Source organism: Mustela nivalis (assembly GCF_964662115.1).
Source record: "Mustela nivalis genome assembly, chromosome: 6".
NCBI classification, from domain to species: Eukaryota; Metazoa; Chordata; class Mammalia; order Carnivora; family Mustelidae; genus Mustela; species Mustela nivalis.
Genome location: NC_139025.1, coordinates 140853359 through 140870724, shown reverse-complemented (window position 1 = coordinate 140870724; position 17366 = coordinate 140853359). Strand labels below are relative to the sequence as shown.

The window sequence follows — 17366 nt, the reverse complement described above, 5'->3', positions numbered from 1 at the left end:
CTCACTGCCTTTTCCACAGACTTCAGCGTGGGCGAAACACCTTTAGCCTGACACCTTCACCCTTCTCAAAATGTGTTCTTTCTTCACTGGCAAAACCAGTTTCACAGTTTATACCAGGATCTCCCAGGGAAATCCACGGAGACCTGAAACGTGTCTCCAGCTTTCAGAAATCACCAGCGCAGGACCGCACAGGTGGTCTAGGACCAAGTGGAAAGTGGATCTATGGTAGGCAGGAGGCCATCCAAGGCTGTGGAGAGCTCCCCAGCTCTGCCTCCAAAGGCCAGTGTTCTCTGGGTCTCAACTGAAGGCTCAGAACCTTGGGGGGCACTCTACCTCTAAGGTAAACAGTTGCCTGACAACCAGAGCACAGCAGTTGCATTGGGGGATGGGGAGGCCAGCCAGCTTCTAGGACACAGTTGCCCTCTCACTTTGCCCTGAAATAAAAAGTGATCTCAGTTTTGGCTTCATGCTATGGATGCAATCACATCTTTTCTTATGCATAATTAAAGTAGAATCAAAGGAACATTTTCTTGAGCAGTTGCTATATGCCAGGCATAAAGCTATTACCGTCGTCTCATCTCATTTAAAACAACTTTATGTGATTATTACTATTATCATTATTGTTATTAATTTAATAACAGTAAAAGACAGTAAGATTCAGCAGATGTAAATACTTTGCTGCAAAGGCCTTGACACCTAAGAGGTGTAGATTTGAGCTCCACTCTGTTGCCTAATCATGTAGATTAAGAGTACAGACGCAGGTGTGCCAGGCTTACCACAGCTGTCCCGGATGACCAGGTTCTGGCCTTCCTTCAGGTGGATGGTGAGGAGGTAGGCAAAAGGACTGGGCAGGTTACTCAAGCCATCACTGGCTTCCCCAAACATCTACACAGACAGAGAAGTACGTTAAGTCTGCTGTTTGGCGATCGAGAGAGAGAATTTCAGAGCTGAAGCAAAACTCACTACAGAGGCAAATCTTCAAGCTGCATCTCCCACACCCCATGCTTGATGGCCTGGCTACAATGATTTATTAGCACATCCTTCATGTTTCTCCCCAGTGGGATTTTTTACCAGAACTCCTGATCATATCTTTGCAATCTTAACTCTGTCCCAACATAATCACACACGTGATAAGCCAGTATCTGACATACCCTTAAAGCTCAGTGATTTCTGGTAGGATTCTTTCTTCTGGAACTCAAAGGGCAGCCCAGAGGGAGGGAGTAGCACATGCAGATTCCACGTGTGTCCCACAGACATGGGTCCAGACTCAGATGCAAAGCGGCTTCCTTATTTTCTCCCCTTCCCACCAAAACTTTCCACCCTGGCACACCTCCTCCACATTTCTGTTCACGACCACTCCACCGTAAACCCGGAGCCCACACATCCATCGGGTACATACCCCTCCCGTGTCCACATGTGACACATTTTGAGCGCTCTCCCTTTTGCTAATTGTCCTCCATTCCCTGCCTCCCCTGTGGTGTCTCCTCCACTTACCCTCAGTCTTGCTTCCCCTAAATAGGGCTCACTTCCCTGTCCAGGAATTCATCAACTCCTACCGGCCACAAGGTCGACTCAAGTCCATTTCTGAATATTTATTCAATGAATACAACTAAAGTGTTGAACTAGAACTTTGCACTCTAGCTCAAATTTTTGTCTTTCCAAAGAGAGAGGACAGATAAAGTAATTTATTGTTCACTTATTGAACATTCAATTAATCAATTTTGTGGCTGGGTCTCCCTTGACAGCCTTCTTTTGAAAGTTTCCCCCATCCAGGTTTCAAAGCACTTCCGAACGGCTTTGTCTCCTTTACCATCCCACTCAACTGCCTAGCTGCTCTGTATTTTTAGAAAAATCAGTCCCAATATGACAGATCAATAAACCCTGAATTAATCTTTCCCAGCCATAATGTACAAGGCCTGCCTTTGTAGGTGGATCTGCTTCGGCGTGCTTCAAAAACAGGCAAAGAAATACAGATCCACACATTTGCTAACAAATCATGTTTACTCCAGTGTTTGTTTTTAAGGAACGTCACTCACAGGTTGTACTTCAAATTGTTGGGATGTCAGAGAAGCATTCAGATCGCCACTTTCGCATAGCTTCTGTAAAAAAAGAAAAAAAATCCCGCTTTCAAAAGGCAAAATGGTATCAGCCTACAAGGATAGATAGCCTTTATCAGGTCATTCGCTTTGAATCTGCCATCTGCATGGTCAATTTCAAGTGCGCAGGCTGCCTTCCCACAGACGTGGCCAGGGTTGGCGATAACAGTTGGATTCAGTGGAGCCCCTCTGGCTACAGCCTCTGCCAACTTAGTCCTCGATCGGAGGATGGACAAGGCTGACTCTGCTCTACCACCAGGCTGCTCTGCCATCTTTCATTCAACCAGGCTCTAGTGGGCAGGCAGCATGAAGTGGGAGCACCTGAGCCCTCCCACCAGGTCCCTCCCACCACGGGCCTCCCTGGTCCTCCGCCACCAAAGAGAAGTGGGCAGATCACATGGCGGAGACCTGGGATCATCGCTCAGGAGGGAACATTTCAAAATGTGATCTAGAAGACCTTCCTCCCACCTTATCTTCCAGAGTCTGTACAATCCCCAAACAAAAAAGTAAAAAATGGAATTCTGAATGAAAGCTCAGAATGGGAGGGGTGTGGCTTTCCTAACTGAAGATACCTATGAAATGATCCCACAGGGCAAGGAAACGGTCGGTAGTTAGTGTGGGATACAGTAAACATATCCACTGTGCAGGTTTTAGATGCACAGATGCAGGGTCCAGGAGAGCTCTCGGACCCCTTGAGGTGTTCTGGGCTGGAGATAAGGACAGCTGTCTGCACAGAAAGGCAGAGTGTAAGGGACATGAGTTAACGGTCTTCCCGCATTTTGGATATGTTTCTGCTGGGCTGGTGTCTTAGCCAGGGCTGATTTCTTGTGTGAGAAACATGGGATTTCTCCCTCCAAACAAGGCTGGGTAACTCCAAAGTTTCAGGAAAACTGAGGCAGGCAGTCAACCTGCAAAGACAGCTTTGATGACCATGAACTGCTGAGGGTAGACACTCTGAGGACCAGGAACACTGTGGTCACTCACTGGGCCTTCCCATCCACAATGCTCATCAGGGACAGCCAAACACAAGTCAGAGATCCTGCCTGGAGGGTAGGCTACCTTCCAAGACATGAACACACACACACACACACACACACACACACACACACACACACACGGCTTGTGTATGTGTGTGTCTCTCTCAAGTAGAGCTTCAGGCAGTGAGAGAATCTGGGTTCCCAAGCAGCAGCCCCCAGGAGATGGGGGGATGTGAGGGGTTACAGACAAGCTGGGGTCCTCTAGTTCACCCCCTCTGCAGGCAGTGACATCATGAAATGCTACAACCAGGCAGCAATGGGCCCTGATCCCAGGATGGCCTGAAGCATCACACATCCTCCCCACTTAGAACGGAGGCCCCATGGCTCCTGCATCTGTGGTTCTCACACAGGCCTCTTTCTCCACCCATCCCAGCCCTCAAGTCGCTTGACTGTGTATATAATTCCTCTTCTCATTCATTCATCACGATCACAAGGGTGATTTCAGACACTTCAACCTTTCCTCTAGGCCCCCAGCACCACAGCCACTAGAGGCCGCTGGCCCTGGAAGGACCACCACTGCCCAGACAGGAAAGGATCCCCAACCCTGTATGTGGGAGACCTGTTAGCAGACCGAAAGGGAGGCACCAGCGGGGCCTTCACTAGTCACCCTCCTCTCTGGCTCTTTATACTTCCCTTGTTGCTCTATGTAAAAACACATCCTAGTGTATGTGGACAGGACTATCTGAAGACCACATCAGGAAGACAATCAGAATCTCACTCTACTCCCCCAATTTCAATGTTTGCCCTCATGCCTTTTACATTGCACACTATTATTTCCTGGAAGCTTAGCAACTCTTCTGCCTGATTTACAAAGCCAAGAGAGACCAGACACATCTTCACGGGCAGAACCAACAAAAAACATCTCCTGTCTGATCCTCTGCAGCCTGAAGACCCACTGGTAATGTCTCCCATTTTGCAGTCCCACAAACCTATCACAAACCTACCACTGTTGGGCTCAAAGTTTCCATTCAGAGTGCACAGTTACTAGCCAAAGATCCAAAGATTGTGATGGCCCAGAATCTTCTATCACCAAGGAGAATGGTGGACGGATAGGGGCTTTAAAGCATCACCCCTCAGAGGTCACACCCAACATGCTCTGCCCCAAACTAGCCTCTCTGTGCTTAATGATAACATTAATTAAGGGACAAAATGAGTCCACACAACCACCGTCACTTACACACTATCAAACATGAGCACAGAGCTCTTACTCAAATATGTGACAAGTCTTCCACTTACAACAACATGGAAATTAAATGTGAAGAATGACATTAATTCAATATTATGGCTGGTTTTACTCACAGAAAAGTCACAGAACTTAAAGTTATGGTTCCCACAGCCACCATAACTGTCACACACCATATATACACACCAACGAAGGAAAGTAATCACATAAAGAAGAGCAGAAATGCTACATAGACACTGAGGACCAAGTTACGGCCACTGGGGGACACATAACCTTGACTATTCCCTTCCATTCTGCATAGAGACGAAGGTATTATCCACTGAGTAGAAGTTAAATGATTTCACTTGTTTGTAAACCCAGTAACTGCATCAATGAGTTCTTCTTTAAAAAGAGCGCAGTGATGACTTTCCTCATAGGAATCCCTGGTATCCCACAATCACAAGGATATATTGTTGATGTTCTCAACAAGCATAATCAAGCACTCTGTTTTTCATTTGACTTTTGAAAAGTTAACACACAAAAATTGTTGTGTACAGCATTACAATTTTTAAGCCACGTATAGACTTGTGGGACCATGACAACAATCAGGACAGAACAGTTCTGTTCCCTGATAGCACTCATTCATTCAAGCCCACTGGGGTCCAGCCTGTCTTCCCCATGTAGTTTCACCTTTTCCAGAATATCTTGCACATGGATTCATACCGTATGCAAACCTGACATCTGACATATTTCATTCAACACAATGCCTTTGAAACCCATCCACGTGGTCCTCTGCATAAATTGTTTAAATTAAACCTTTTTCGTAGCTGAATAGTATTCCATTGAATACATGAGTTGTAGTTTATCCAACAAGTGCGGGTTTCAAACATTTCAACCAAATGATTTCCAAGGACTCAGGGAATGATAAATAATTTTGAATACCATGAACACTAAATAGTTTACTATGACAGGGGCACTTTGGGGGTTCAGTAGGTTAAGTGTCCAGCTGTTGATTTCAGCTCAGGTCATGATCTCAGGGTTGTGAAACTGAGCCTCACATCAGGCTCTGAACAGGGCATGGAGTCTGTTTATGATTCTTTCTCTTCTTCTCCCTTTGTTCCATCCCACCTCACCACTTATGCATTTTCTCTCTCTCTCTCTCTCTCTCAAGAAAAAGAAAAAAAGAAAAAGAAAAAAAGAAAGAAAAAAGAAAAAAGTTTAATATGACTAAAAAAATATAGCACCAATATTTTAGCATAAAAACTAGTATAAGGTTAGCCAGCTCTCACACAACTCTCATTGCTGCTTTTTGGGTGAGTGCTTTTGTGCTTTTGGTTTGGTTTGGTTTTTAAAGACACAGACTTTGCATTGGTATTTCCTTTCTACCTAAATAGAAATTGGTGAGAAGGTAGTATCTTTTGCATTCTCTTTAGTTGAGAGTCCTCTATCTGCAAGAATGCAGGTTTATTAAAATTCAGCAGGATATGGGAAGAAATGAGCATGGATGGGCCAATGATATAAAAAAGAAAATCTCCCCTACTCACTCACCAAGGATCTTAAGAGCAAAACACAGATGAGAGTAACCATCTTCCTTTTGTGTGTGCAAAGCGTGATCTTGTACAAATACCCCCTCCCATGGGGCTCATCGAACGCTCTCACCATGAAGCACACACAGGAAGCCAAATTATAAATCATGTAAACAATCGCTGGGCATTTAAACCTCAATACAAGAAGACATAAACCCACATCCCGAAAAGCTAAGTGAGTAAAACGCTGGCTGAGAAGAGCACTTCTACAGTGTCTGAACAACACTCAAGAGTACGTCACTATAGCGAACAGTACATGGATACAGATTTACTTAACCACCGTACCCGCATCTAGGTTCCCGAGAATCGGACACTCTGGATGGCAGCGTTCATACACACAAACACCTACCAGACAAAGGAAGTAGCAAAATGCACGAAGGAGATGGGATGGAAAGACAGAGGAGGAAAGACAGACCCCAACGCAGAGCCTGGATACAGTGACAGAATCAAAACAACACACGTGGCGATGAGAGGACAAAATTAAGACGTCAGTTGAGAAAAATCCAGGTCTACCAAATGGCTGAGTTCGTGCCTATTAAATTTGTACACAACTTTTCAAGGGGCTATTTACTGTACAATCGTCAGCTACCTAGTTAGTTCCCCCCCACACACTCCCAAGATTGTTCTCTGTGATTACCCCGGGATACTGAGATGCAAACTAGAAGTCACACATGCATGCATGTGTGTGTGTGTGTGTGTGTGTGCGCATGTGTTCATACAAATATGCTCTATTCAATCACATGTCAGTTTAAAGCACTGGTCGGCAACATCCAACCCACCACCTGATTCTACAGATTAGGTTTAAACTTTGGAACACAGTCCTATCTATTCATTGACATGTTTATCTATGGCTAATCTCATGATACTGTATCGGGGCTGGGATGTTGCAACAGAGGCTTGTGGGCCACAAAGCTAGACATATTTATTATCTGGCCCTTTGTGGAAAAAGTTTGCCAACCCCTGGTATAATCAACCTTTATTTTCACGCTCAGTAATATCTGTCCACTCACCTTGCATGCACTGTTTTCACACTTGTTACCAGCAGGTAGCTTAAAAGAATAATGGTCCCCATTACACTTTCTTAGCACTTTGTAATTTACAAATACACACATACTCCTGTTAAGGGGCCCACAGGCTGTCATCAGTATCATCGATATAGGAATAAGGAAGCCGACGTGAACAGGATAATTGGTTGCTGAAGGGAGATTAAAGAGTTAGGCTTTTACTGGAGTGTCCTGGATCCTCCACTCTTTTCACAGTGCCAAGATCCAGGAGAATCCAAAATTAGAATGCCCAGCTCTGTGCGGAGAAGACGAGACTTGGGAGTCAGAAAGACCGAATTTCGAATCATACTTGTTCTACTTCCTATCTTTGCGTTCTTGCACAATTTACTTAAAATTCAAGACATGAGAACATCTCCAAAAGGGCCAAAAAAGATACTTACTTTACAGATTATTTGGAGAAAAATTACTTCATTGAAAGGCTGTCTCTGGGCCAGACACTTTACTAGGCTGCTTGTATGTAGAGGGAACCAAACAGATGTGGTCCCATGAGATAATACTCTTATATTGTACCAAGCACAGGTCCTTATATGTAACCTCTCAGAAAGCGATACTGGTGTTGCCTCTCTGTTACTATTGCTGTCTTACTAGTATGATTGTTATTAAAGTGGGGGATGTGTTTAGGAAGACTGGAGGCAAAAGCTCAATGAAGGTGGTCAGCCAACCAAGACCCTTCCTTCATTCCAACCATTCCTTTCCCTCTGATACTTTCATCACAACAGAGCTAGAGGGCTGGTAATGAAGTCTCAGGACAGTGCCCCCAATCCTCACAAGCACAGCTCATTGACCTGTGCATGCTTCCTCCATGGCTCTCCTCCAAGGCAAAGCTTCTACTTAATGCTATTCCCAGGGTCTAGAGCAGGTGTTATAAGCACCACCTGTATACTACTTACCCCTGCCTGTGAGCAACACCATTATTGAGCCCAAAGGGATCCTTCTTAGCCCATTCTTTGGTACCCCCAGGTAGCCCTATGATCTCGCAAGCTTGCCCAACAGAAAAGGAAAGCCCACATGACGCACACAGCCTCCAAAGTAACTCACACCCCCAACCACTGTCCCCTCACACTGCTGCCCTGCTATTCCTGAATCACACCAGGCACTCCTCTGCCTTCCTGGAGCCTGTACACTTACTCTTCTCTCCTCTAGAGAAGCTCTTTCTCCAGGCACTAACACACCTGAATTCCTTGCCTCCTCTAGGTCTTTGGGTAAATGCAACCAGCTCAGAAGAGGTCTTTCCGGACTTCTCTGTTCAAGCACTCCCAATCACCTTCTCTGCTTTGTTTTTCTCTATTACACCTGGCCCTCTCTGAACATATCTTTAGCCTGCCCCCATTGGGACCAGGATGAGATCTCCACGAGATAGTGGATGTTTGTTCGGTTGACGGTTGTGTTCCTGGTGTCTACAGCAGCATCTGCATGTAGTAGGCACTCAACAGAGGAGAAAGGAGGGAGGAAAGAAGAAGAAAGAGGCCAACCCCACAGAAGATCCTGGAACACGGCTGACGTGCCCGTCTCGTGGACACGGTGATGGTGAGGAATGATTCTGGAGATAATTCACTAACAGTACAGAACACGCAACTGAAAGGTAGAGAAATTAATGTACCTGTTCAGTTGTGCCAGCTGTAAGCTAGTTCCTCTGTACTGCTTTGTCACTGTGCTTCTCTGTGGTCACAAAACTGAAGCTCTGTGGTTGCCTGGTAGTGTTTCTGGATACCGCCAATAAGGTAAGGTACTTCTCTAAACCACTCAACTCATCTGTATAAGCTAGCAACGAAGCTAGTTATTTAAAACCTCAACTGCCAAATGAAATGTCAGGAAATCCCCAGTGGGCGACTACATGGACAATGTGGTGGTAGGAGGCAATAATCCTTTCATTCAGGATTATTAGTCGCTGAGTACGACAATAAGGCCATTCAACCACTTCTCGCCTTTAAGAGGGCACAGTGGACACACAAAAATAACTACCTTCATTCGAGGGGCACCTGGGTGGCTCAGTCGACTGAGTGCCCACCCGGCTCTTGATTTTGGCTCAGGACATGATCTCAGGGTGCTGGGATCAAACCCCGCATTGGGAGTTCTGCACTCACCATGGAGTCTCCTGGAGCATCTCTTTCTCTCTCCATCTTCCCTTCCCCCTGCTTGTGTGAGCTCTCTCTCTAAAATAAATAAATCTTAAAAAAGAAAAATCTCCCTTTGACTACCAACTTTTTTAGATCAGCGGCTCTGAGTCATCTCATTTCCAAACTCCTGATGTACATAGAGTTTTGCACTTGGATTCAGACAGTCCTGGATTTAGCTCCTGGCTCTAACACCAGCTTGATGATGTTAGGTAAGTCATTAAACCTTCCGGGCCCTCATTTCATTCTGGGAAATGTAATGATAGAAACCACTATAATAACTAATAAATACAAAGGTAATATGCAAAGCATGTCAGGTGCTTGTGCCCTCAAGCTATTTGAGCTAAAAGCCCTTCATTTTTTTTTTTTTGGCCTTAAAATTTTGCATGAAACTCAGCAACTTGGCTAATTCCCTGCCTGAGTTGGAGTGGATATGCCCTCCCTCTTCAGGCCCTTTCCTGACCACCTGCTACATGACTCCTCCCCATTCACCTTGCCCAGTGATCCAGCACGGATCAGGGGCCGGGACCACCTCAGATCTTCGTCATTGTCTTTGTGAAATCTGGGCCTATGCTCAACTCCACCATCAACACCAAGGAGGGGAACCAGTGGCAACTTTCTGTATTTTCTAAATACCTGACTTTATAAAGCAGAAGAGAGTATCTTATAAAATGAGTACCAGGGAAGGAAGTGAGAAGAACAAAGGCAAGGGGGGAAAAAAAAGAAGAAAAAAGAAGCTACTCTACCCCTGGGTCTCCTTAACTGTATTTAACCTGACACTTAGGAATTCCTTTAGAGCCCGCCCTCCTTCCCCCAGGCCTCCATGTATCACGACCTTCCCCAACCCAGAGGAAATTCATGCAGCCCCACAGTACCTAGCATGGCCTGTGGCTTGAAAATCAGCTGTGGAGAAACACATAAGGGCCTGTGGGTGGCTCAGTTCGTTGAGTGTCCAGCTCTTGGTTTTAGCTCAGGTCATGATCTCAGAGTCGTGACACCGAACCCCACGCAGGGCTTCACGCTCAACATGCAGAATTGGCTTGAGATTCTTGCTCTCCCTCTCCTTCTTCCCACCACTTAAATAATTAAATATTTTTAAATGTGTGTGTGTGTGTGTGTGTGTGTGTGTGTGTATATATATATTTTTTTTCCACATAAATGAGATGTGCAGAAAGCTGGAATGGAAAGAAAAAAAGGTGTCTGTTCCTCAGGAGCTCCCAGTCTAATAAGAGATGCCAACTTCAAGGGGCGCCTGGGTGGCTCTGTGGGTTAAAGCTTCTGCCTTTGGCTCAGGTCATGATCCTAGGGTCCTGGGATCGAGTCCTGCATCAGGCTCTCTGCTCAGCCAAGCCTACTTCCTCCTCTCTCTCTGCCTGCCTCTTTGCCTACTTGTGATCTCTGCATGTCAAATAAATTTTTTAAAAATCTTAAAAAAGAGAGAGAGAGAGATGCCAACTTCTAAACAACCAATAAAAATACAAAATGGTGGAGAGGTTTGGTAATAAAAAAAGGTGCCCTTTACCACCTCCTATCCCCAAGTTTTGGTGATGACAGTAAGCAGGATAAACTGTAAGACCACCTTTCATCCATCAGAGGCCAGACATACAAAGTCATGTAAAGGAGACAATCTGGTTGCCGGGCAACCATGTGAGGTTCTCATCCTGACTGAAAGTGATAATTACACAGCTAATCAAATAGTGTGTCAATCCAAAAGAGGACAAGGTCATGCAAGAAGACCTGGATGAAAGTTTGGACTTAGTCCTGAACCCTATGGAGGAAAGAGAGAGCCCAGCCCACAGGACTCTAAGAACCTTGGCCTCATGGCCTAGGCAGGTTGGCATGTGGGCATTATGTCATTGGCCCAAGCCAACAAAATGTGAGTATGTCAAGTCCTCATTCGGAATTTTCAGAATTCAATCGCTATTGGGAGATGGATGGCTATCTACACCATTCAGTGCAGAACCTATCCATTCTCTTCTCAGGGATTTGAGTCCACAAAACAGTCTCCTGATTCTATGTGGCTTGTAATGCAGGCTGACTTCAGGGAGCCAATACACCCAACAGGCTCTCCAAAGTATTTCTAGGCCCTGATATAATTATTGCTCACTCCACTTTAATGAAGTTGATGCTCATTATGATTTGACTTCCCAAATAACTTGACAATAATGACACAGTGAGCTGTTTATATCAAAATAAATAGGAGAGTCTACATAGTATTTCATTCTCATTGCATATGAGTCACCATTTGTAATTTCTAGCTTAGTCTCATGGGTATTGGGTTATCATGAGGTGGTACTCTGAGCCAGATGGCCAGTGGACAGTTAATACAGGTCTTGGAAGCTAATGATCTTCTCAGGATCTTACTCAGTGACACCTTTGCCGACTACCCATTTGCCTTCCCTTCCCTACTCCCTCTATTTGCTCCAAACCCTTTCTCCCTCTACAGATTTCTAGAGAAAGCAGAATAAGGTTAGTGTTCCATGATAGCAAAAGTGACATGCTGTGTAAACAAAGGTAGGGGGAAGATACAGATTATATGGTTAGGAAACCCAAACAGAGAAAAGAAATTTTCAGCTGGGCTTTGAAGGATTGAGAGAATTTATGGGAGAGGAGAAGACAGATGTGAGATGGGTCTCTGAAGATTACAGAGACCATGAAAAGCAAGGAAAGGGGAACAGTCTAACATCATTTCATGTCATTTCATGGGTGCCACCTGGTGCATAATGGTGATGTTGCCAAGAAACAAATGTTTGTATCTGTGAGAGCACTTCAGAGAGACAGAATTCTGCCAGAACCAGTTGTGATCAGGTTTCTGTGGACTATCCAGTGTGGTATGAATCTGGGACCCAAGAGAAAAGTCTGGAGACTCCTCTTCCAGCAAATGCATCCTTTATTCTAAAATGACTTTCTTCCACTTTGGTGTTAGAGATGGTTGAGCACCACAGTGAGACTGTTCCATACTTGACTATTTCAGACTTCCATGTGGCCTCTACATTCTCACATCCCTTTTTCCTTTTCCCTCTTAATTTTTTTCTTTGCTTTCTCATTCCATTTCCCCTAAATGTAAGCCCGTGCCTCACTTCATTGCTGACCCTGACAGGAGTGGGGAAAAAACTGGAAGACACTCAGCCAACATCATTATCTGGGGTGTTATCCCACTGCCGCAGGTTCAGCCTTGAAGTTGCCCTTAGACATAAAACATGGGAGACAAACACCAATGGGTACTTGAACCACAGATGCTCCTTGCTTTACCCCTCCCCGCTCTGGAAAGATACAAATAATATCAGCCACACCATGAATACTCAGCAAACATCTTATTGTCTTTGTGGTACCCCAATATGGTGGAAGGAGATAAAAGGGGGATAGGCAGAGCAATGCACTTGACCACATGTGATCCCATAGGCCTGACTAGCTACAGCCCAGTCCACGCCAATCCTTTCTTCCCTCCTCATTGCTTCTCCCATTCCATGAGAGTGATAGTAACCTGTCCACTATTCATGAGGAAGAAAAGAGATGACCTGTATCCTAGAGACAGATTCACCAACCCCCAAACTCACATGACATGGATTCACCAGAACTTCCATCTTCATTGAAAAAAAGACAGAAGAACACATTCAGATTTAAGGCTTGTATCATATTTGGGCTGAAGAGTCTATACCTGTCTAAATCTCTCTGTTTTCAGTGAAATCATATAGATAGAAATTTCATTTCCAGTATGTTTCTTTCCAAAAAATCCTAAACAAATAAACAGGGAAATTCTGACTTCAATGAAATTATAAACTGAAGAGAACTTACAACAAAGACACTGATAAAAACTGTATGAACCTGAATGGATACATTACTATCGTTGATTTCCTCATATATAAATAGTGATTGAGCACATGCTCTGTGTCAGGCACACAGCAAGGCCCCAAGAAAACAAAGACAAATTAGACATGACTCCATTAGACCTACCCACAGACCAAATTACACAGCCTAGTGGGGAAGATAAGCAAGGGAGTGGTAACTTCTATACCATGCAATAAAGTCTAGATCCTCGGGTAGTGGGAGAAGCCCACTCAATATGGTGGAAGGGAGCTCAAAAGGGGGATAGACAGAGCAATGCACTTGACCACATGTGATCCCATAGGCCTGATTAGCTATAGCCCAGTCCTGCCATCCTCTGCAAACAAAGCAGATACATAGCACTCAAGTGACCATGGGAGGATTTTCTCAGTTTCTACTTTGCACGTCCTAGGACAAGAAAATAGAAGCAGAAGATTTGTATTCCAAAAAGAGGTTTAAAGACACCTGCCTGGCTCAGCTGATGAAGCACATAACTCTTAATCTCAGGGTTGTGGGTTCGAACCTCAGATTCAGGGCACAGATGACTTCAAAATAAAATATTAAAAAAAGAATTTGCTTTCTTTTCATGGGTGAGTTAAAAAGGAAAATTATTTAAAATAAATTATTCCAAGAGTTTTGCATTTAGCCCAGAGAAGAGAAAGTAACCACTACCAACCATCCATTTACCATCCATAAACAGCCCCTCAACACAGACCACCCTTCCTAGCACACATCACACCAGAAAGTTCCTCAAACACCTATGTCAGGAGCAGCAAAATTCTCACCACCTCCTAACTACCCCACTCACACTTCAGGTTGTGTCCACCATATTTCCTCACCCATCAAATCTACGCCAGCTTGGGCAAGCCCTCACGTCCTGTCACAATGTGTGTCCATACCCATGCACTGATATCCTCCAACCACCAGGCTGCCAAGAGGCAAGGCTTAGATGTTTCGCACAGACAGTTCCAATATCTTCTTGCCTCTTAAGATTCCTTTAGAGCTACACAAAGCTGTCTCTTAATACCTCATAACTTAAAGGCAGGGTTACTTTCCTAACCATCTCTATTTCTAGTCATGACCTTTATGGTGCCTGAGTTAGAGTAGGTACTCGAATATTTATAGTCAGCCAAACAACTTCACAGCATTAACCTAAAAAAAGAAATTCTGGGGCCACCTGGGTGACTCAGTTAAGTGTCTGTTTCTTGGTTTCTGCTCAGGTCCTGATCTCAGGGTCCTAGGATTGATCCCCACGTCAGGCTCCCCACTCAGGGGAGTCTGCTTGTCCCTCTCCCCCCCTCCTCCCTCCATGCTCCTGCTTTCTCTATCTCTCGCCCATAAATAAAAATAAAGTCTTTTTTAAAAAAGTAATCATGGGCGCCTGGGTGGCTCAGTGGGTTAAGCCTCTGCCTTCGGCTCAGGTCATGATCTCAGGGTCCTGGGATCGAGCCCCACATCGGGCTCTCTGCTCAGCAAGGAGCCTGCTTCCCCCTCTCTCTCTCTACCTGCCTCTCTGCCTACTTGTGATCTTTGTCAAATAAATAAATAAAATCTTAAAAAAAAAGTAATCTTAAAAGAATTCTAATCTGAGAGTGTTAGCCTATCAAAGCCAAAAAACCCACACATTTTCTTCTGATCAGTTAATAATGTAACAAGAAGATAAACTTCAGTATCCAATTCTACATTGGATATATTTACCCCCTTCACACTGAACTATGAATTATGAATTATGTTTAATAATTCTACTGATTTATATTTTGATTACTGGAAAAACATATTTCAAATTTATAAACAATGGTAAAAACTGTTACATGGTTATGAAAAGAATTTCATAAAAGTAAGTGGTATGGAAAAAATAGTTAAGTCATTGAATGGTTAATCGTGACTTATCATCAAGTTTCCAAAGGAATCTGGTCACAATGTACTCCAGATATCCCAGATCCATTCCATAATGACACCCAAATATATGACAAAATTAAATATAAATATATGACACCCCAAAATATGACAGTCTTTGGTTAAATAAAAAAATTTGGTTGAATAACAAAAACCCCAGTTGAAGATCCAGGTTTGTATGCAATTATAACAGAAACCTAGAGTCTCCACAAAAAAAAAAAAAAAAAAAATTCACTTCTTCCCTCAAAGCTGCAACGTACTTTAGTGTCATTGATGGGGAATTAAAAAAAAAAAAACTGATTAAACCAGTCACCATGATTTACTAATCTGGGACTGAATTTATATTAAATGTGTTCTAGATATACAAGATTTTCTCATAATTGTATTTGGCTATTTATCTCATCAAAATACTAAAGCATTAAAAAATCAATGAAACCATAAGAATTTGCATCCTTCAGGTTTTTTTTTTAGAGAATGCAAGTGAAGCTGTCCACAGGCAAACATGCACATGTGTTCACAAGCACACACAAATGCACACACACACAAGTGAGACTGGAGCAAGTTCAAACCCTCTGACAGTCAAACGGAGACACACATTCATACATTTCTTAGGAAGATGAATATGCAGGGGTCCCTGGGTGGCTCAGTCAGTTAAGCGACTGCCTTCGGCTCGGGTTGTGATCCCAGGGTCCTGGGATCAGGCCCCATGTCAGGTTCCCTGCCCAGCAGGTTAGTTAGTCTGCTTCTCCCCCTCTCTCTGCTCATCCTCTCTCTCTTTCAAATAAATAAATAAAATCTTTTTTTCTTAAACAAATCAGTTTATTCTCTGATAGTTTTTGAAGTCAGAAATCTGAAATAGGTCTCCATGAGCTAAAATCACTGTCTGCACAGAAGAGTTCATTCTGGAAGTCTGAGGAGACTATGTTTTCTTTTCTATCCTAGCCTTAGAGCCACCTGTACTCGATGGTTCATGTGTCCTTCATTTACCTTCAAAGCCAGCAAGAGGACATCCAAAAATTGTACTTTGACTCCACGTCTTCAAACTCCCTCTTCCACATTTTGGGAACACTTTTCATCTATTTAATTTAATATTTTTTTAATTTTTATTTTTAATTTTTTTAATTTTTTTTCAGTGTTCCAGAATTCATTGTTTACGCACCACACCCAGTGCTCCATGCAATACGTGCCCTTCGTAATACCCACCACCAGGCTCACCCAACCTCCCGCCCCTCCAAAAACCTCAGATTGTTTTTCAGAGTCCACAGTATTTCATGGTTCATCTTTTTTTTAAAGGAATATTAACATGCATTTTTGTCTACCATAACACTGAGCAGTGGTGGAGACACACACACACACACAAAGCAAAAAGTTCGAGGAAAAGTTATGCTCTTAATTTCTTTGCCAGGAACATGGGAAAAGGAAAGCTCATCCAATAGGGCTTTTAATGCCTTAAAGTATCCCAGAGAGGTTATTTGTAATAGTTTTAAAATACGTAGAGGTCAACCCTAAAACGAATGGGAACAGTGGGTGCAATCAATATTACCTGAATTTAAATTCTTATAAATGACATTCTCTCCATCCAAGTGAACCACAAAAATAACTCCAAACCAAATCTTCCAAGGGCAAGGAGTACACATAGAAAGGAGAAAAACAGAAGAAGGAGCAGGAAAGTGCCCAGCCCTGGTCTCACCTCTGGCTCTTCCAGGGCCTTGTCTCCAGCCGGCATCTTCGGCAGCAGATCCAGGATGCCATTGCTAGAAGGCCTCCTGTCCTCGGCGGGAGAGGCATAGGCCTCCTCGGAGTCCGTTTCCACCACACGGAGGTAGCCGGCTTCTTCCTGGCTCCAGTCCAATACCTCCTCAGACTGTTTCAAGGAGCTACTGCTGCTCTTGGGCAAGATCCCCGCCGTTGACAGGCTGCTGGGCACCGAGGTGTATGATGACTGGGGCCCAGAGTTAAGGCCTGCCCTCTGGGGCCAAGGCCTCAGCCTCCAAGAGGTCAGGGACAGAAAGGCTGAGGCGGTGGTCCAGGGAACACCTTGCCTGTAGGTCTAAGGGCTTGTTCGGGTTCTTTTTCACTCTCCTCTTGCTCAGGTCGATTAACAAAGGCCTGGTCCGCTGTTTCAAAGAGCCCCAGACAGACGGTTTATCCTCCATGGCTGCCTGAAGACCCAGGAAGTCACTCCATGAGAGAGCTCCTCTGTGTGGGAAACAACCGCAGCGGCTCCTAGAAAACACCATGTGAGGAGAGAGAACACAAATGAGCCTTCTCGGTAGTATTTAAGCACATCGAAGTGTAAGATGTGACTGGAAAATCTCACACGTTCCACTAAGGGACTGAGATGGAAACATTTGGTTGGTAATGTTTACAAATATTTTTAAAGCATTTTTTAAAAAGATTTTACTTATTTATTTGACAGAGATCACAAGTAGGCAGAGAGGCAGGCAGAGAAAGAGAGAGGAGGAAGCAGGCTCCCTCCTGAGCAGAGAGTCTGATGTGGGGCTTGATCCCAGGACCCTGGGATCATGACCTGAGCTGAAGGTAGAGGCTGTAACCCACTGAGCCACCCAGGCGCCCCCCTTAAAG

At 44.2% G+C, this 17366-nt stretch overlaps 1 protein-coding gene across 1 annotated transcript; it reads right to left on the bottom strand.

Moving 5' to 3' along the window:
* Nucleotides 1–334: 334 nt before the first annotated feature.
* Nucleotides 335–16936, bottom strand: LOC309866672 (multiple C2 and transmembrane domain-containing protein 2-like; the record flags this gene model as incomplete). The annotated part of the gene is made up of 5 exons (XM_082734455.1): nucleotides 335–434; nucleotides 777–885; nucleotides 2037–2099; nucleotides 16471–16822; nucleotides 16923–16936. The coding sequence occupies 5 exons, from the start codon at nucleotides 16934–16936 to the stop codon at nucleotides 406–408; spliced, it is 567 nt and encodes a 188-aa protein (XP_082590581.1). The 3' UTR covers nucleotides 335–405.
* Nucleotides 16937–17366: the final 430 nt, after the last annotated feature.